Here is a 20,704-nt window from a genome sequence, read left to right as displayed (position 1 = left end):
TGCACAATAAAGGGACTCTGTTCTCTACCAAACATTGACTTATTGTGTTGTTGCGTGGGCGCTGGGATCATTTGTAAACAATACCAGCCTTGATCCAGGGGCTGAGGTCCTTTTTCTTCCCTTCCACAGCGCTCCCAGCCAGTCTGCTTCTCCTCTGCCTCTCTGCTGTAACTCCTGTGCAATGTTCGGAATCAGATCACCAGCCCCTAATCTTGCACTTTGATCTTTATGTCATGTCCTTACTGCCCTTAAAGTGGCAGTTTGCTTTGAGTGCCTGGCTCCTTTGGTTCTCACTGTATAATCAAGACATTCACAGCTAGAAGGTGTAGAGTTTGACCAAAACAAACATTTGTCATCATGTGTGGTCTGATGACGTGACTGTGTATACATTAAGACATGCATGTGTGAAAACGCTGTCAATCCAGCACTGTGGGGGCGGCATGCTGTTGTGGGTTATTTTTGTTGCTCTCCCTCATCCCTCGCTGCTATTGAGAAGGCTTTCCATTGTGGGCCGGGAGCACTAATTGCAGATAGAGAGGTCTTGGCTAAATATTTAGTGACAGTTTTGGGGGAGGGGAGGTTTTTGTTTTGTTTTTGCTCATGCTTCCTGAGTGCATAATAAAAGTCTCCAGACTTTATCATTCAGCTGTTAACCAAGTCCCCCCTCCATGCAGGCCACCATCATCAATACTCCCGTCTCTCCGTTGCACCCATCCCCTCCCCCAACCCGCCTCCTTTCAGTGCTTTTCCAGAGAGAGAGAATATCCTCCGTCAGGATAGGAATAGAGCACGATATAAATAAAGCCAGAGGGAGGCAATAGATAGAAGAGGAGAGACCCAGCCAGAGCAGTGTTGGTGGGAGGGACTGTGTATGAGGGGTGAGGAAGGAAGAGAGAGGGGGGGGTGTCTTATGCCGCGCAAGAGCTGTGCAACTTCTTGGCAGCTTTTCAGAAACGAGCCTCAGAGGCTTGGCGAGCCGAGCAGACATATTGAGACAAGGATGGTTGCTGCGTTGCACAAAACCTAGCATTTTACAGGATGGTCGGGAGACACCTCTCCACAGGTATTTCACCACTCTGTTTCACCTCTCCACCTCTCCTCTGCTTGGGCTCCCTGTTTTTCTCTCCTCCTTGGTTCATCTGCGTTGTTTTAGTGGCTTGCTTTTACACTCTGCGTGGGTAAGACGTGAGCACTTTCAGATGTTAAAGTGACAGTGTATCACTGGCATGCAGCGTTGAGATCCTCCGCTTTGTGTGCTTTATTTTGAGTGAGATGTACATGCTTTTACAGCAGCTATGGTGGAGCTGCAGACAGTAGCTCAGAGCCTTTTTGGCTGTAGTTCAGGACTGAGAAAATGGCGGTCCTGCACTTCTCAGTGGAGTGACGCTACAGAACGACAGCACTGTGTGTCAGAAACACAGTGCCCTCTTTCCTCCTATCCTCCCTCACTGTGTTCACTCTCTCCTTTAGTAGCAAGCGTTTGATTAAGCTTGAAAGAAAGGAGTGGTGCACAAATGCTGTAATATCCCAAATGCAGCTGTGACAGCATTCGTGCATGCAGCCAGGACATGCATGTCCTGGAACATGTAAACAACAAACCACTGCAGCACACAGGGCAGCAGGAACGAGGCATTATGTTGGCAGTGGATTCTTCAGTGCAGCAATTATGATCTGCAACTGGGGTTAGTTTGATGTCAACAATATAGGTGTGAGCATGGGAACTCCTGGGAATCTGCTTCACTCAATCCACAAGGATAGACGTGAAATAGGCGCAAGTATTTATTTAGGTTGTTAGAGACGTTTTGCAGCTGGGTGAGAGCTCATGTTTAGTTTCAAATCAGATTTCCAGAGACAGGATAGAGACGTGTGTGCTTTATGTCAAGCAGAGGTCAGAACTTCAGTGCTTATGGGATCAGAAGTTGAAGGAAGCATGGCCTCAGCCATTGAATAACTCTTATTGTGTGATTTTCAAGCATGTTTTTTCATGTGTCATGAGACACACATTATGATAAATATGTTCTAAGTGACTGTAAAACTAGTGATATTTAAGATTTTTTACTTTAATAAATTCATTGAAGAGAACCAGGTGATTTTTTGCTACCTTCACCTTACATTGATGCAAATGGAAAAAAAAATGTTCTGCTGTCACACTGTGGATATTCTCTCATTTATCTTTTTTTTAAATCATGGAAAGTGTTGTTCTTGTGTGGTCAGTTTGTATGTTGTAAAAATATGGATAAAACTGAACATTTCTATACTGTACTGTCACCTTTACTCTATGTTTTCTTTGGGGTGTGGGTGGTATTTATCTGTTTCTGAAAAAGCGTCACATTTAGTTTTCTGCATGTATGCATAAGCTGGCACCTTGCATGTTGCCATGGTATTTTAACCTCAGGGAGCACGTGTGGGAGTGATGATGTTAATGGTTCCTCCTTTTTTCTTATCTTGAATCTTACGTTCCCCTTATCTCCTCACCTCATGTTGTTTCTTTCTTCCCATACAGAACTGCCCCCACAGAGTGGCCAAGGAGCCCAGTATGATAATCCCTTCTGGGGACACCTGCCAGCCAACAGAAGTGCCACAAGTGCTGCATCTTCCACCAATCTCAGTGGCTGGGATCAACTGATCATAGACCAGAAGGACACAGAAGCTTGGCCTTCTATTACCCTCAGCCAGAGCCAGGCCCCTCCAGGAGAATGCCCTTTGGACACTGACCCTGGTCACCTGACCAGCAGCAGCAGTAGTACTAGTAGTAGTTGTAGTACAGTGATTATGGCCACAGGGGCTAATAGCCAAACAGGCCACTTTCCTGCCAACCAACTTAGCAGCAAGGCCAACAGTGGGCCCAGCCCTGCCAGTCATAGTGGAACCAGCATGCTCTCCAGCCAGGTTGCAGCCAATCGTAGCTGGGGCTCTGGGTCTGGACCCTCCCATTGCCCACCTCAGTCCTCATTAGGGAATGAAGGGAAAAGTGATAGCCCAGGGGTGGGAGGAAGCGGCAGAGGCTGGGGCCCATCTTCGTCATCTTCCACCAACAACTTTAACTTGAACCTAAACCCCAGTGCCAACCCTTCAGCCTGGCCCATGCTGGGACATGATGGGGGTAGCACAGGGGGAGGCAGCTCAGGGGGAGCAAACACCATTTCAACTCCTCAGTCTACACCCAACCTCTGTAATCCACCTGGCCCCCCACCAGCCCAGACCAGCACCTGTACTGGAGCCAGTGCTAACAGCAGCTCCTCTGTGATTGGCAGCGCCTGGGGTAGCATGATGGCCTCTGACACGTCAGAGCCGCACCCCTCCCCGTCCACAAATGTGTCTTTCAGTTCGGAACCTCAGAACCTTAAAACTGATGGACCAAATCACACTAATAAACAGGAACCCCCCAGCCCTATTCGCAGCTTGCCTGGCTGGGGAAATGCAACTGTTGCCCTGGGTTCCATGGGCCAACCCCAAACAGGGGGCCCACAGGTCAATGGAGAAGATGGTAGTTCAGCATGGGTCAACAGTGGTGACTCTAAGGCACCTTCATCTAAAGAGGCCCCTGGCTGGGACTCTGGCTGGGGAGGAAGTGGAGCTGGAAATTCTGGAGGCTGGGGGGACCAGCCTGGAAGAGGCTGGGGAAAGCAGCACACTGACGAGACACAGGGGGGCTGGGATGCCCCAAGCTCTCCTCCCCAGGATGCACAGACTAGCCCCTGGAGCAGAGCAGTTAGCACAGCTGGTGCCAGTGAGGGGAGCAGTGACAGCATGGAAGGAAATCCCCAGCAAAGAGAGCGCTCATCCAGAGATAATCCAGCTCCTCTTCTGCCTGCTCAGGATCTGGACCCCAGGGTTTTGTGTAACACTGGCTGGGGACAAACCCCTGTTCGTCAGCATACCTCCTGGGACATGGAGGATGCTAAACGCAAAACTGAAGGCTCTGAGTCATGGGGCTCTGGCATGACTTCTCCAAGTGACACCCAAGGGCCCTCCAAAACTAATATGGGCCCCTCACAAAGGACTGATCCTGGGAGCAAAAATGATGTGCCCGGTTCTCAGGGAGCTTCAGGTTGGGGTGGAGGCATAGCTGCTACCAGCCAGGCTAGCTCTGGTTGGGGAGAGCAGCCCAACAACATCAAGCCCCAGAGTGGTCGCAGTGGCTGGGGAACTCCTCCAACAACAGGCCCTCCCCCCAGCATACCCAAGAACCAGTCCTGGGGAGAGGAGAAGTCCACTGGGTGGGATGATCCTAACATCAAGACAACCTCCCAGGGCTGGGGAGATCAGCCCAAAGTATCTCACAGCTGGGGCAGCAGTGGGGGGAGCAATAATTCAGGGGACTGGAGAGAAGCAGAAGAGTGCAAGAAGAGCCCCACAAACCCTGGATGGGAAGGTGAGGCAGGTGGTTCGAAGGAAAACCCTAGAAGTTGGGGAATGCCTTCTCCTGGACCTGGGATGTCTGGAAGTGGAGGAAATGGAGGCTGGGGTGAGCCAGTCTGCCAGCGTCCAAATGCCCCCCCCTCTACCCAAAGCTGGGGTCCCAGTGGAAATAGTGGAGGAGGGGGCATGGGCACTTGGAGTGGCTCAGGCCCAGTGAAGCAGGGTGGAGGCTGGTCCGGCAGTAAGCCGGAATCCTCAGCTGAGCCTACAGGCTGGGAGGAGCCGTCCCCACCCTCAATAAGACGGAAGATGGAGATAGATGACGGGACGTCAGCTTGGGGTGACCCTGGTACCTACAGCAAAACGGTTAACCTGTGGGACAGGAACAATCCAGGAATATCCCAGGCCAAAGTCCCACCCGGATGCAATAACCCCCCAGGCCCAAACAACAACAACAACAACCACCCCCCTTCACACAATCACACCTATCATGGGCCGCCTGCACCTTTACAGAACCACACTTCAAACTCCCAAAACCAAGGGCCCACTGGTGGACCCATGGATCCTGTTGTCCAACACCAGACTGGACCATCTCACTCCCGGGGTCCCCTTTTGGCTCAAAGTAAGACATCTCCTGTTTTGTTACAGTCTAACTGTGAGAGTTGAGTTGAGGTGTGTTTTAAATAAGCCTTATTTTAAGCTTTTCAGTTTACGGAGTTTGCTTTCAGATTTGTACCCTAAGTATATCATGACTTTGCTTCTTTCACTGCTCAAAGCGAAGGTGTCAAACATGAAAGCCAGTCGGTTAGGTTGTACGGTACTCTGCTGAGCTCCACTCTGTTGATCCACTTAGAGATAATACTTGACCTAGTTTGTCCTCTCTGGATTTACGTCTAATTCACTATCCAAATGAGCTAAGCAGCACCGCCCTGTCTTTCCATGAGGCTCCTCAGATTTCACAACACTGAACCCCTCTGTAAGGGTAACCCAGGCAACCTCTCATGGGTACTCAAAGGAAGCACAAGAATGCTGTTTACAAAGTGCCTCATGAAAACAGCGATTCACCACAAACTGTTTGAGACAGCTCGGAAGTGTGTGATTATATGGGAGCCACCATCTGTCAGTGTTTGAAGGGAGGAGGTGGGGCAGGCTTACAGAGCTGTGAGGGGTCAGACGCCCCCTGCTGTCCCTCACTTGACCCTGCACACTGGCTCCACATTGGATCTGTTTGCTGCTAAATAAGACCTGCTAGCCGACCCTTAAACTGGCCCACTTGTTCTTGAGTGTAATGAAAAATCAGTTTTATTTGTAACTAGGCATAGAAAGTAATTGAAAAATGACCCCCTTGGCAGTGTTTTGATCAGTAAAATCCTGTCTTTCTCCAACTGGATGGTTGGTTGCAGTACTCTTTTAGAGCTGCCGGCATGATTTGACCTCTCCCTGGAGAGAGAGCTAAGCTGAGACTGGCACTGCCACTGGCCCACAGACAACACCGTGTTCCTGGTGCCAAGAGGAGCCGGGCCATGCCAAATCTTAAATGGGCATCTTCTCTGTGTGTGAATGATCCTGTGAGGCAAGCCCAGGTTTCTGCACAAGTGGCACTTGACACTCTAAAAGCGAGGGACAAACGGGGTCAGGGTGTGTGATAGGCTCAGATGGATTCGAAGCTCGGATTTATTCAACAAAAATGAAACAAATAGAAATAAATAAGATTTAAGTTCTGTGGGTCTATTACTTTAAATCATTGTAGGGCTGACGATAACGATTTTGGAAAATAGTGTAATTTCGGTTTTCTTGGACCAATATTGCAGTTGCGATGAGCATGCAATTTTACTTATTCCATTTTTTTTTTCTTTTTTTTGGGGGGGGAGGATTAATCGTCTGCATTTTTTACTCAACACAAGCAATAAACCATTCTATAATATGACCAACACGACAAAGGACACTGGCAACATATAATTAATTCTGTCCTGTAGACCATGATCCATGAATTGATTGTAACATACCTTTATTTAACTATTGCAATCACAGTAGAATGCAAATTGGCTTTTGCTAGTTTCACTAGGTAGACTGACTACAGGTTACTAGTCCCCTCCAGGTCTGTGTACAAGACACTTTTTTTTTCCTTTCTTTTTTTTAGTAATTGCAGCCTTTGCGACCTGAAAATTGTGCTTTATTAAATTGCAATGTCAGTTTCAATTCAATGAATTTTTCAGCTCTAATTTTTTGTTTTAAAAGTAGATAAAGGAAATTTAAATCTTGTTTGATTCACCTGCTTGTCCTCATACTTGGGCCTCCACAGGTGGCACATTTAAAAGTTAAGAAGTAAAAAGAGTTTTTGAGCTTCAGGGGGAGAGCTCTTAAACAAAACTTAGATGGTTTCTGTAGGTTTGATTCTACCATAAATCTTCTTGTAGTGAAGTGAGCTCAAGTGTCAGTTAAGAATGAGATTCTGCACCATAAACCAGCATGAAAAAATGTACTTTTAGAGCAACTTTAGTAAATCAGAATGTGAAACTCGAACTCATCTCAACAGCTGCATAACCCAGACTTTGTGTCATTTATAAAGAATGCAGATAAAAAGGTCTGATGGTGACTCCTGGATATTGTTGTACCTCTTACAGATTGGGGAGAGCTTCCCAGCTCCCACAAATCAGAGAGCTCTTGGGGGGAACCTGCACCCCCTCCGGTCAGCGTGGACAATGGGACATCCGCCTGGGGGAAACCTACGGGCAACTGTGGAGGCTGGGGAGACAACAACTCTGACAGCTACAGCAGGGGCAACTCGACAATGACAAATGCATCTTGCAAACCTGGTTGGTACTCTGTATTCAGTTTGATGATACAGAGTAATGACAGTGCTGTGTGTGCTCCTCACTGCTGAAAAAAAGTTCAGTAATCCTCCCCCAGTGATAAGTGTCTCAAGGACATCCGTTTGATACAAGAGGAATTAGAGCACAGATTAGCCCACACTGGCCTCTGGTGGCCATCTGATAGTATTGTTTGGAATAAATTCTCTTAGATATTGAAAAATATTACACCATTGCTTTGTAATTGATCAGTTATTGGTTGATTTTTCATTTTATATTTATTTTAACTTCAATTTATCTTGAAAAACCTTGCAGTTCCAAAGCAAGAGCGCGATTGATAGGACTTAAACTTTTTGGGCTATTTTGCTGACCAGCATAGCAATTAATCACATAAGGCATGCGTCTATCTTCCTGCTTTGTTTGATGCTAGTTTCATGTGCTTTCCAGCCCCAAAACCTATGCAAGATGGATGGGGAGGTGGAGGTGAAGAGCTGAACCTGTCGGGCAGTCAGTGGGATGCTGAGGAGGGGGACATGTGGAACAGCACCGCCTCCCAGGAAAGCAACTCCTCCTGCAACTCTTGGGGCAATGCATCTAAAAAAGCCCCACCAAAGGTGCAGGTAAGGACCACTCTCTTCAGAAAAAAATTGTTGAGTTGTGTATTATTGAGTTAGTGTGGAAATCACTTTCTAACCTCATTTTTTCTCAGGTAAAAGTCCCAGTGAAGCAAGAAGATGCCTGGATCATGAATCGTCTCATCAAACAGCTAACAGACATGGGCTTCCCTGTGAGTCTGACTGTAGACACTGTTGTGAAAGCAAAGCTGATCTATCATTTGAAGATCAGTAGCCTAAATCCAGTAACTGATTTTGTATAGTTGCTAATAGGCTTGGATTTGTTTGAGTATAACTGCTGTTTATGTGTTTTTATCTCCAGAGAGATCCAGCAGAGGAGGCTCTAAAGAGCAACAACATGAACCTAGACCAGGCCATGAGTGCCCTGCTGGAGAAGAAGACGGAGCTAGACAAGCGGGGGATGGGGATGACCGGCCACGACTACAACAACGGGCTCATCAACAAGCCCATGAGCTGCCCTCGGCCTCCGCTTCTTTCCAAAGACCCCTCAGCAGACCCCCGCCTGCCCTTCATGGATAAGGTAGTTCAAATTAAGCAGATAAGAAACATGAGACCAGGAGACATTTCTTTATTTAAATATGCTCAGCTTCAGTCAGGGAGGGGGGAGGGGATTGGAATTTGTGATGTAAACTAAAAACCTGTAAGAAAATCTCTGCTGGGATGATTAACCACCTGAGTCATGAGGTCATTCTCTCATCTTTATTAAAGCAAAAGGTCCTTGTGCATCTAGCAGTCTACCTCTGGTGGCTGTTAAAAAGAATGCAACACACAAGGCAGAACAAAAAATTGCATCTTACCTCTGAAGTTGCAAAGTCCCCTAGTTTGTATTTAGTAGCTGTAAATAAAATGTTAAAATCAGTGAAACCTGTTAACAGTGGCATTTCATATCCAGACGAGGGATGGAATGGTTCATAAAATCCACTGTTTGGATCTTATCACTGTTTTGTTGTAACAGTTTTTGATTACTTTTGGTGACCATTGTTGTTGTTTTTAACACCCTGAATACCATATATCTCTACAGTCTACTGTGAGTGTTTCCTTAATCAGTTATGTCGTGTATAGTCCTGTAAAACCAGAAAGGAGGAGGCAGTTTGGTATTTGAAACATCAATTAAAGCAGGTGAGACATTGCTCATTTCAAAATTCCAACTCCTCAGTAAGGAGAGTTTCTATTGGCTGTCCCAGGAGTCGCTCAAAGTCACTAAGTGACACCATCACCTAATTTGCACAATAAGCAATTTGCATGTAATTGACATAAACGCTGTAGGACACAGGAATAACACAGAAGAGACAGAAAGCAGGTAAAGAACACCTTAAATGTATTTAAAGGATAAGTTTGGTTTATACAGCTTTTACATTGTTTATAGAATGAAGTAGAACAAAATACTCACCCAGAAGGCTTTCCTGATCCAAGCAGTGCTTCGGGAGATATTTAGATCCAAAATCGTGCAGCGAACGTCTGTATAATGGGATCCATCGGGGAAGAGACAGCGCCGCTCCTAGAACTGCATTAATCGCCCAAAAACTCATGTTTTTCACCAATATTCCATCATGGTCTGCTCCGGGTTAGTCCTCTGCTGCAGTCTGTGTCACTCCAGACAGCGCTGTGTGGCGTTAATGACCTCTGAACTGACAAAGACTTTGTTTACATTTGCCCCTCCGCACATACGCAGTACTCTCTAGAGAGCTGACTCCACTTCCTCATTTCTTTGAGGGGCAAACGTAAACAAAGTCTTCGTCAGTTCAGAGGTCATTACAGCCACACAGCGCTGTCTGGAGTGACACTACTGCAGCAGAGGACTAAGCCGGAGCGGACCATGATGGAATATTTGTGAAAAACATGAGTTTTTGGACGATTAATACAGTTTTAGGAGCGGCGCTGTCTATACCTCGATGGATCCCATTATACGCACGTCTGCTGCACAATTTTGGATCTAAATATCTCCTGAAGCACAGCTTGGATCAGGAAAGCCTTCTGGGTGAGTATTTTGTTCTACTTTATTCTGTAAACAATTTAAAAGCTGTATAAACCAAACTTATCCTTTAAAACAACAAATCTCCTCTGTTGACTATCTTCTAATGTCAAATATCGACCCCCCTCCTTTATCTGGGCTTTGGACCAGCAGAAGTGACACTCACCTGCTCTATTCATTTAAATGCAGTTGTCTGCTGTGGAGCAGCAGGAGGAGAAAGCTTGAAGTGAGGAGGTCTGTCTGCCTGTGTTTTGGAGGGAAGGAACTCAAAGCAGCACATGCTGCTCATCGAGGGGAGAAAGATCAAAACATGCTTCACATTAATGTCTCCAAACTCCGGAGGAGTTGCTAGATTGGCCACAAGTCCCTTTTAAAAGAAAGTCTCCAGAGGGGTCTGAAAAGTCACTAAATATGGCAACAAAGTCTTTAAGTTGGTAACACTCAGTTGCGGTTTTATCCTCCACTTTCTTATCATCGTCATCAGAGCTCACACTGTCCTGCTGTACTCCTCCGCCTCGCGTTGCGGATAAGTATGATCAGAATCACACACGCTCCAAACTGTTTTTTTCATAAACCGGTCCATCCCTAATCCAGACTATGCAGTTATTTAAACTCAGTGGAATTCTGTGACGTACAGTGTACAGCTTGGGTCAGAGGGAGCCACATGTTGACTCTGTCTTCAAACCAGTCTTTCACTCGGCAGATGCAGAGTGGAATGTTTGGCGGTGGTGGAGCAGCACAAGCCCGGGCCATGCAGCAGCCTCAGCCGCCTCCTCAGCCGCCAGTGCCGCCTCTCAGCTCCTCTCAGCCTAGTCTACGTGCTCAAGTGCCTCAGTTTCTCTCCCCTCAGGTACACACACTCACAGATATGCAAACACACCAGGTCTCATTTCTGAAGTACAGGCTCTGTTAATAAATGCATGACTAGAATGTAATATTCACATACTGCCCTTAGAAGCATCTTTGCTGAGAGTTCATTCATTCATTTATTATTTATGACCATATATACCTCAGGACGTTCTGGGTGTAAGCATATACTATCAGTAGATGAGTGTTTTGAGTCACTGTGGGACAACTCAGAGAGATTCTACATCATTCACAGAAGAGTGGGTTTTTTCACAGTTTGATGTGTGAATGTGCTGTAATTTGCCCACAGGTTCAAGCACAGCTCTTACAGTTTGCAGCAAAAAACATTGGTCTGAATCCTGCACTTTTAACCTCACCAATAAACCCTCAACATATGACCCTTCTGAATCAACTTTATCAGCTGCAACTGGTGAGACTCATTGAGCCCAAAGACAAAATGCACCTTCAATGTTCTTAATATCTGTACTTTAAGACACATATCAAATAGTTTTTAGTATTTGTGAGAACTTCTAAGTTAGAACTTATTTGCCACTGACTGCTGTGGACTTCCCTCTAAAACACAGGCATACCAGCGTTTACAAATTCAGCAGCAGATGTTGCAGGCGCAACGTAATGTTTCCGGCCCCATTCGACAACAAGAGCAGCAAGTAAGTTGCCCTTTTATCTTTCATTTCCAGACTAGTGTGAAGTTTAGTTCTTTGAAATTATCCAATTCATTGAACATGTTTTCTTCTCGATGTTGTTCCAGGTTGCACGTACAATCAATAACATGCAGCAGCAGATCCAACAGCACCAGCGTCAGCTGGCCCAGGCCCTGCTGATAAAGCAGCAGCAACAGCAGCCCCCCTCCCATTCTGGCCTTCACCCTGGGACTAAATCCACCCTGGATTCATTTCCAGGTCATCCCCAGGCTCCTGGCCTCCCTGACCTGCAGACCAAAGAGCCGCAGTCATCTCCAAACACTTACAGCTCCTACTCTCTCTGTGAGTGCACTGAACTCCCTCTGCACGCCACATGTACTGTATGTTGAGGTGTGTTGTGTGATAACACGTGTCTGTCTCCCCAGCTGGACTGAATCAAAACATGAATGTAAACTGCATGGAGGTGGGAGGTCTGTCTATGAAGGAACCCCCACAGCCTCAGTCGCGTCTGTCACAGTGGACGCATCCAAATTCCATTGAGAGCCTCTCTGGAAACTCCTCTCCTCTGGAGCCCAACCTGGGCAAACATGGTGAGAAACACAGCTGGCTTCTGAGAAAATAAAAAGGGAAACGTCTAGGTTCTCTTGCCTTTCTCCGGTCATTTGGTCTGACAAAAAACAAAATCCCAAATATTTTAAAAATATTTACATTTTTGTCCCTCAGGTGCCAACTTGGGACCCCCTGGCAAGCCTCATCAACTGGAGGATTCTTACAGCCCCTACAACCTGATGTCCAGCTCTGAGTCTCCTACCAGCCCCCTGGTCCCCCCTGACAGCTGGGGACAGGGCAAGAGCAGCAGTGACAAGATGGCAAACGGGACCAACATCAACTGGCCACCAGGTGAGAAGCTGTTAGCTTACCACTGTCCACCTGTCTGTTTCTTCTGGACCATCATTCTTATATCTTTAACTGTGTTAAAATAGTTTTCATCATATGTTTCTGTTGTCAGAGTTCTGCCCTGGTGTGCCCTGGAAGGGTCTACAGAACATTGACCCTGAGACTGACCCAAATGTGACTCCAGGCAGTGTTCCAAGCGGTCCCACTATCAACACCAACATCCAAGATGTCAACCGCTACCTGCTGAGAGACAGAAGTGGAGGTAAGCGTGGGGAAATAGTTTGAAGAAGTGTTGCTATTTTTAGAGAAACAGGAAATTCAAGAAGTTTTTTTTTAGAAATGATCCCTAAGCAAAATTTGTTCATTCTACTTTTTATTTTTCTACATTTTCCTTTTTTTCTTTATAATCTTTGTCTTTGCTCCTTTCTTCTTAATGAGCTCACTATCATCATTTTTTGCAAACTTTTCCTTGACTCCATTTCTGTGTCTCTTCTTTTCTCCCTTCATTTGTTCGTGTCTGTCTTTTCTGTTTCTATTGATGGCACCGGCTTAGGCTCTTCTCCTACTTCAGCTCAGAAAGAGGCTCTGCCTCCCTCCTCTGATTGGCCAGTCAGTGCCTACACTAGCTCATTCAGTCTGTCGTCCCCGGAGGCAGACGATTCAGGTACACAGTTTGTCTGTAACGCTCTCCCCACACGTTGCAGTGGCTTAATCACTGCAAGTCAACATAATCTTCTCCCTCCTGCTGCTGTAACAACCAAACCCTTAACCTCTAACCAGAGTATCTGAGCTCTCCTGTTCCTGCCAGTCCCTGCTCCTGGTGTTTTTAAGGCCCTGTGTACACGACAACATTTTATCTGAAAACGCTAAAACGCAGTGAAAAAAAATCTACATTTACATGGAAACGCAGAGGGACTGAAAACGCTGCAGTAAGCATGCCAGGCCGAAAGTCGGCACTATAGAGCTGCATTACCAGCAAGCAGACCGGTTCGGTTCGTCTCGGTACGGCGTGCTTTTTGCGGCGTTTCCACAGACTTATCCTGGGACGGATCCCTAAAAACCGAGACGAGCAGGCCTACTTTTTTGGGACCCTTCCATATGGGTGCTAGACTGAACCGATCCGCTCTCGGAAGGTGGAGCTTCAACACTGCAGACCGTTGATTGGTCTAAAAGAATCATCACTTACCCCGACAGTGCCTGCATTCCTCCTGGCGGCACACAGACCTCTCTGAAACAAAGCTTGATTGCACTTTGTATCAAAGAGCTACGTGACAATCACAGAGAGGACAAAATGCTGCATGTCTTCTATCTATGCTCTTTGTTTACTGTGTCACGTTTTTCTTCTTTGTTGGATTTAATAGCGGGGTAAGCTGCTACGATGTCGCGCTATTGTTTAACAGCTGCGGCTTCAGACATCCAGCTTACACGCCGCCTACCACGAGAGGGCACAGTTTGCTGTGGAAACACAAACAGGATCAGGCCTAACTGTACCAAACCGTCCCAAACTGAACCGACCCAGACTGCTTGGTGGAAACGCGGCCTAACTGTCTTGTCCAGAAGCTGCTATTGGTAGATCTCCACTGAAGCAGAGTTGGGCCAATCATCTGGTGTATTGGGGAATACTAAGTGCAAAAGTGGAGCAACAGATGTACAATTTGTTGAAAGACAGTCAGCAGATACAGCAGATTCAGCTGCACAAGCACAGCACAGTAGTTCATGACGATCGTAACAACAGTACTGTAGTCCTGTTATATGCACTCGCATCGGTGTCTGCAGCGTTTCAGAAAAATCACACTCTGGAGGCTGTTGTTAAGGATTTCCCAGATGCAAATACACATATATCAATGATGAGACGACAGAATCAACTTGGCAGCCTTTGCGGGTTTTATTGAAGTCACACAGCTCGAAACACAGCAATCATGGTAGATGGACGGACCGACTCCCCTCAGCTTCAAACATGTATCTTTATGGAAGGTTTCAGTGACGTCATCATGTGTCTGTTTTTGCCAACTCGTAACTATGGGGATAGTTTGGCTCCAGCCAAACTACCACTGGTCACGGCATGAGATTTCCTGTACTCTCTTATCAGGGTGGAACGTTTTGGCAAAGGTTTCGAGTATTGTTTTTCGCTGCTGAGAAACTCACCTCTGACCTCTCTCACAAGCACCTTTTCCGAGAACAAGTCTGCTGCAGGTCTGGCTGAAATTACCTCAACTAGAATCTCACAAACATCACATGAAACGAATAGCTGTATGTTTAGCCTTTAAATTCGCCCTAACATAATCCCCCCTATAATTCCAATTTTGGGATTATATTAGCATAAAGCCGAATTTAAATAAAATGCAATCCCACAATGACATCACCGAAAGTCCACGTTCTTCCTTTAGCTAAAAACAACAAAAATACATATATGAAATGTAATATTGTTACCATGGATTACAAAATGATGTTAGCTTTGATAATATCAGTCTAACTACTTTGGAGTACACGTATAGATGTCTGTATATAACCAGAACATTGACTTCATCATAATCAGAATGCAGAATACATCATTCACCTTAAGAAGTTCACATCTTGCAAGGGCGAAAACCTGCCGGCTGCTTTTAGCAGGAAATTCCCTTACGGCCCCACCCGCTGGCGACCTTCATCGTGAACTTCAAGTCACTACACTTTTCACTTAAACACAACAATTGCCATAGAAGCCATTTGAGATGATTAACAAAATATCTTAACTGTAAGCATTTCTCCCAAGGATAAATGTGATTAATTACCCATCTTTTAAAACTGTTGAAGCTGATGTAGCTAAACCTGTAAGTATACCTTCTGTATTGATTACATGAACTTAAATGAACGTATTATCCCGATTATAACTGATAACATGATTAGACATACTAAAACATAACATACTCATGAACTGAAATATGCATTCACCTGTGAGAATATGAGAAAGTAGTATAAAGGTTAAATGCAATATAATGTCCACTTAATGGCCACTTCTTGGTTATTCCCATTACTCCATCGTCCCTTGTGATATCCTCTTGCTCCTGACAACATTCAGTTTTTACGAGTTACCTCAGACGGGACTCTGTTCATCTCCATCAGAGTCGTCACAGTAGTCAAGATTGGGGTACAAGTCCGGATATCTCCCATTCTCTGCGTCCTTTTCGTCCAGGCAGAGTTGTGCTTTTTGGGACGGAGTCATCATGTTCAACATTTGTGCTCGCTGGAGACCAGCCACCATCATCAGCTGTCTGTCCAGAGCCTGCTCACACCGTCTCCTCAGGATGGGAACGATGCAACATGCCAAAAAGGAAACCAGTATTAGGACTATTAATGCACTAATGCCAACTTTAGCCCAAACGGCTCCCCATTTCCCTAAAATTTGGTCTAACCAATCACCAGACATCCCCCCCTTGCCAGCACTCTCCCTGAGTTCCCCTTTTAGCTTAGTCAATTTCTCCATAGCCACAGAGAATATACCATCAGGTGCTGTGTTGCTCATCTAACTATGATCTCTAATTGCTTCCCCAATTTTAACATTACCTGGCAGACACCTTTTCCTGTGGTTTGTTCTTCTTTCCCTCTTTTGACCCCACACATTTCTTCTCCCATAGAATCCTGAGCCATGACTCGCACTTCATATATTGTATCCCCACTATGCATTGAGGTGGGTACATCTACACTCGCATACCAATGCCACATAGTGTGTACTGCTCTTTTACCACACTTCTTGGCGTTTACTAATTGCTGTAGAATGTGTGTATGTTTGAGCTCAGCTGAGAGTGTCAGCAAAGGGTCTAGACTGTCATGGGATGGTGTCTGTGTTGCATCGTACTCAACTGACTCATAGGCTCTGTCTCCTCCGAGGTGCTGATTCGTCTCGGTCGTGGGTCTGGTCTCCAGGGCATTCAGCTTTACTCTTTGAGTCTCCACTTCCCATGTTCCTATGGGTATCCACATCAGAATGCTTGTTACGCTCAGGACACACCACAATGTCATTTTGTTCATCTTTGTTTTTTAACTGAATACCGCCCTTTGTTTTCCCTGGAACTGCCGTGCAGTGAGACAGGTGATACCACGTTCCACTTCCTTCAACCTGAACTGCCGTTGGGGTAGCTCGCACCACTGTGTACGGCCCCTCTCGTCGCGGCTCGTTCCACTTTCTTCGGAAGACCTTGACGTACACCTGATCACCCGGCACCACCAGTCTCTTGGTCCCCTGGTCAGGGATTGGCTCTCTCCTCTTTTCCTGTAGGTAGATAGTCTTATGTATTGCAGTTAGTTGGTTCATATAGTCTTTAAGCTCAACTTGTAACTGCTCAAGGGGAGGTCCCTTATACGGACCTCGCAACTGCGGAGCTGGCATAGGCCGGCCTGTTAGCATTTCATGCGGGGTTAAATGCGTGCTTCGGTGAGTTTGCATACGATAACTCATTAGTGCAATCGGCAGAGCATCTACCCAGTTCAGCTTTGTGCTGGCACAGATCTTATTGATCTTTGCCTTAAGAGTTCCATTTATTCGTTCAACCATCCCGTTGCTCTGGGGATGATATACCGCGGATAATCTCTGTTTTATTCGCAGCTGTTGGAGGACACCCTTGGCAACTTTATGTATAAAAGCAGACCCATTATCTGAACTTATTTCTGACGGTATGCCAAATCTTGGAATAACCTCTCTTGTCAGAAATTTAACCACAGTCTCTGAACCCAAGGTTTTTGATGGAACCGCCTCTACCCAGCGTGAAAATCGATCTATGATGACTAACATATAGCGCTTCCCTTGCACTGGTTTTATCATGTCAACATAGTCTATGGCTAGGTGTTTGAACGGACCTTCAGGGACTGGGATGTGTCCAACTGGTGTTTTTATTGGTTTTCGTACATTATTTTGAGCACAGATTTCACATTGGCTTAACACTTCATCGACCATAGCTTGCATGTATGGTGACCAATATCCCTGTTGTCTTACCTTTTTTAATACCTCCCCCCTTCCACAGTGGTCTGCACTGTGTACTTCGGAGATTAAAATGGTCAACAGGGGCACCGGTGCAACCAACAGTCCTTCATGGGATCTCCATAAGCCTTTTTCATCTGTTGATGCCCCTCTTTGTCGCCACAAGTTTTGTTCTGTTTCACTTGCCTCTTTTTGTATTAACACAATGTCTTCAGGAGTGACTGTTGGTTCAAGTGAGATCTCAGGAGCCAAGATGGCTGCTTCGCACTTGGATGCTGCTTTGGCAGCCTCATCGGCTGCATTATTTCCTTTTATCACTACATCGTTACCTTTACGATGAGCTTGACACTTAATGATAGCAAGTTCGGATGGCAACATCATTGCCGACATCAATTCACTTATCTGGTTACCATGCTGTATTGGACTGCCATCTGTTCTTCTGAATCCTCTTTGTCTCCACAATGAACCAAAAAGATGGCAAACTCCGTGCGCATACGCTGAGTCAGTGTATATATTAGCTACTTTCCCCTGTGCTAATTTACACGCTTCAGTCAATGCTTTTAATTCGGCCAGCTGTGCTGAACATGGTTGAGCACAACTTTCAGCTTTTTCTGTAACAAACTTGTTAGCTTCTTGTTTCACTACCGCAAACCCTGCATGATTTCCTAGGTGGTCTCGGTAGCAGGAACCATCAACAAAGTATGTCACATCTTCACAGATTACTGGTGTGGACTCAAGGTCAGGTCTGAGTTTCGTGTATCTCATTGTTTCGGCGATGCACTCATGAGGGTCACCCTCAGTTTCTAGAGGAATTACGTTTGCAGGATTTGTTGTCTGACATCTCTTTATTGTTATATCTGGATACGACAACAACGGTGTATACTGCAAACAGCGTGACTGAGTTACAACGAACTTCCCTTGGTTTATCAACTCACTGATTTTGTGATGAGTGAGAATAGTAACGGGATACCCCATTGTTATTGTGGATGCTTTTTCATATGCAAAATGCACTGCAGCCAGGCCCTGATAACATGGCGGCCACCCCTGAACCACATTGTCAAGTTTTGTACTGTAGTATGCTATGGGCTGTTTTTGACGACCACTGCATGTTTCCTGCATTAACACAGCTGTTGCATACATGTCTGCTCTGTTTGATACATACAACAAGAATGGTTTGTCGTAGTTTGGTGTTGCAAGACAAGGAGCGGTTTGCATTTCTTGTTTCAGTGTTTCGAACGCTGTCATTGCTTCGCTCGTCCATTTCAACTGAGCTTTCAAAGATACATTACCTGCTGCTTTGATCATTTCTCTTAATGGAGAAGTTTTTTCGGCATAGTCCTCAATCCAGTCAGAACTGTAACCCGTCATTCCCAAGAATGTCATCATCTGCTGTACATTCCTTGGTCGCGGGACTCTACTCACGCCCTCCACCTGGGACGGAGATATTGCTATTGTCCCATGAGAGATTGTTCTTCCCAGGTACTCCACTTGAGGCTGACAGTACTGCAGTTTTGTTTTGGAGACCTTGTGTCCCCCCTCTGCCAGCCTTTGGAGCACCTTCACTGAATCTCGATGACACTCATCCAAGGAGGATGAGCAGATCAGCAAATCGTCCACGTATTGAATTAGTGTGCTGTCAATTCCAATATCCTCCAAATCTTGCTTGAGGACTTGGTTGAACACATGTGGACTGTGCTTCATTCCTTGTGGGATTCTTGTATATGTTAACTTTTTTCCTCTGTAGGTAAATGCAAACAGGTGTTGCGATTCCTCGGCTAAAGGGATGCTAAAGAACGCAGAGCACAAGTCTACCACTGTGAAGAACTTTGCATCCGGTGGAACATTTGTGAGGAGTGTGTGTGGATTTGGCACATCCGCTGGTAGGTCCTGTATGATTTCATTAACTGCTCTCAAGTCATGCACCAATCGGTACTTTGATTTGTCACTTTTTAAGACTGGAAAAATAGGTGTGTTACATGCACTGTTTGTCTCGATTAACACACCTGCTTTGATTAACCCCTCTATTGTTTTGCTCACACCTGCCTCAGCGTCCGATTTTAATGGATACTGCATGCGATTTGGCAGATGTAAGTTTGGTTTGAGTTCGATTCTGACCGGATTAGCAGATTTTACTAAACCCACATCAGTGTCATGCTTTGACCACAGCTGGTCAGGAACCCGTAATGTCATGTCTTCAAATAGCCCGTTTTTGTCTTTGCTACTTTCAGTGAGTACCTGCTGTGTGCTAGGTTCGGGAATTACCACTTCCTGTGGCTTAGAAATCATTGTTGCGTCACACAAAATTTTCAACATGTCCCCTTTTTGTGAAATCAAGATTAAAGGGTTGTCAGTTTCTTCCCATTTAGTTTGGGCAGCGGCCCGCATCATTGGTCCCAAATCTTTTGATCTAAAGTTTTCATTTACCAGCAGCGTGATGTGTGGCAAAGACTCAGGGACGTTGTACCATTCAGAAATAAATGAGTTCTCTTGTACATTTAGAGCTGCCCCATGTTCACCCACTATAATATACTGTGAGCTCAAATTGATTTTTACACCTGCGGTTGCCTCATCCCACTTTTCTTCAAATGTTTCGCTGCCCGATGCGTCGTAGTACATTGTACAATGATACTCAGAAAATGGCTTTTTTGCTTTTGGTAGCTGCACTTGAATGTACTTTTCCCATTTTTGGAATGTCTCTGTCACAGGCCCTGTGATGTCGCCCAACCAATACACCTTGGCGCCCTCTGTTTGCATGTACATTTGAGATACCAACCCAGCGCTGTCGATGTACACACCCAGTGGTGAACACCAAATTTTAATTTTCAGTTTACATAATGCATCTCTCCCCAATAGGTTAACTGGTGTTTGGTTCGATACCAAGATAGGAATTCTGATTTCATTTTCGTCTGTTGCTATTCGCACTGGAGCTGTCATAGGAATTAACTGTTTTATACCCGAGAACCCCACTGTTTTCACACATTTGCCTGAGAGGGGAAGGTGAGAGCCACATTCAGGACACACACAAGTGTGTGTTGCTCCAGTGTCTACCAACATTGATGTTTGCTTATTTTCAATTTTTACTTGCAACATTGGTTCTGCATCAGCTCCTTTGGTGATTAGAGGAAGCTGACCCTCCCCTGTGGGATTCTCTGGGCACCCCTAATACCCATGGTTTGGACCTGCCCATGGATTGGTTGGTCCTCCACCTCTCTGTTGCATGGGCTGCACTCCACGACCACTTTCTGCCCACTCGGGATTCGCTCGTGAATTTGGACAATACATCGCTTTGTGGTTGGGTTCACCGCAGTTCCAGCAGCGTCCTGGTATCGACTGTCTTCCTCCCCTCCCCCTCTGACCCTCCCCTCTACGCTGCATTGGCTGTCTTTGTGGGCCATAATATGGAGGGTTTCTTGGAGGTTGTGAGTACTGCTGCTGCGGATATATGTTAACCACTGGTGTTGCTTGTGGAGGGGGCGCCGATGGAGCATTCTCAATTGGTTTTGGTGTGATCTGTGCTGCTTGTCTTGCAGTGTCAGCCACGACAGTAGCTTGGGCTTTTACTTTAT

General features: G+C 45.9%; 1 protein-coding gene across 4 annotated transcripts in view; it reads left to right on the top strand.

Moving 5' to 3' along the window:
- The window catches only part of LOC141809285 (trinucleotide repeat-containing gene 6C protein-like), a 77,890-nt gene that overhangs the window by 44,091 nt on the left and 13,095 nt on the right, over positions 1-20,704 (top strand). For 2 of the 4 annotated variants that reach the window (XM_074696254.1, XM_074696252.1), the window contains 13 exons: positions 2,504-4,984; positions 6,987-7,178; positions 7,620-7,792; positions 7,882-7,959; positions 8,109-8,327; positions 10,483-10,629; positions 10,936-11,055; positions 11,210-11,293; positions 11,395-11,629; positions 11,713-11,877; positions 12,011-12,187; positions 12,297-12,446; positions 12,738-12,848. In XM_074696254.1, the coding sequence (XP_074552355.1) occupies positions 2,504-4,984; positions 6,987-7,178; positions 7,620-7,792; positions 7,882-7,959; positions 8,109-8,327; positions 10,483-10,629; positions 10,936-11,055; positions 11,210-11,293; positions 11,395-11,629; positions 11,713-11,877; positions 12,011-12,187; positions 12,297-12,446; positions 12,738-12,848 (4,332 nt within the window). Of the gene's footprint in view, positions 1-927; positions 1,064-2,503; positions 4,985-6,986; positions 7,179-7,619; positions 7,793-7,881; positions 7,960-8,108; positions 8,328-10,482; positions 10,630-10,935; positions 11,056-11,209; positions 11,294-11,394; positions 11,630-11,712; positions 11,878-12,010; positions 12,188-12,296; positions 12,447-12,737; positions 12,849-20,704 lie in introns of those variants that run through there. The other 2 variants (XM_074696255.1, XM_074696253.1) reach the window with 2 other exon arrangements.

The sequence above is a fragment of the Halichoeres trimaculatus genome, unplaced genomic scaffold (genome assembly GCF_033239565.1).
Source record: "Halichoeres trimaculatus isolate MK-OKI-2021-1 unplaced genomic scaffold, fHalTri1.1 fHalTri1_scaffold_20, whole genome shotgun sequence".
Taxonomy (NCBI): domain Eukaryota; kingdom Metazoa; phylum Chordata; class Actinopteri; order Labriformes; family Labridae; genus Halichoeres; species Halichoeres trimaculatus.
The sequence above is the reverse complement of the archived record's forward strand: the minus strand, read 5'-3'. Positions and strand labels throughout refer to the sequence as shown.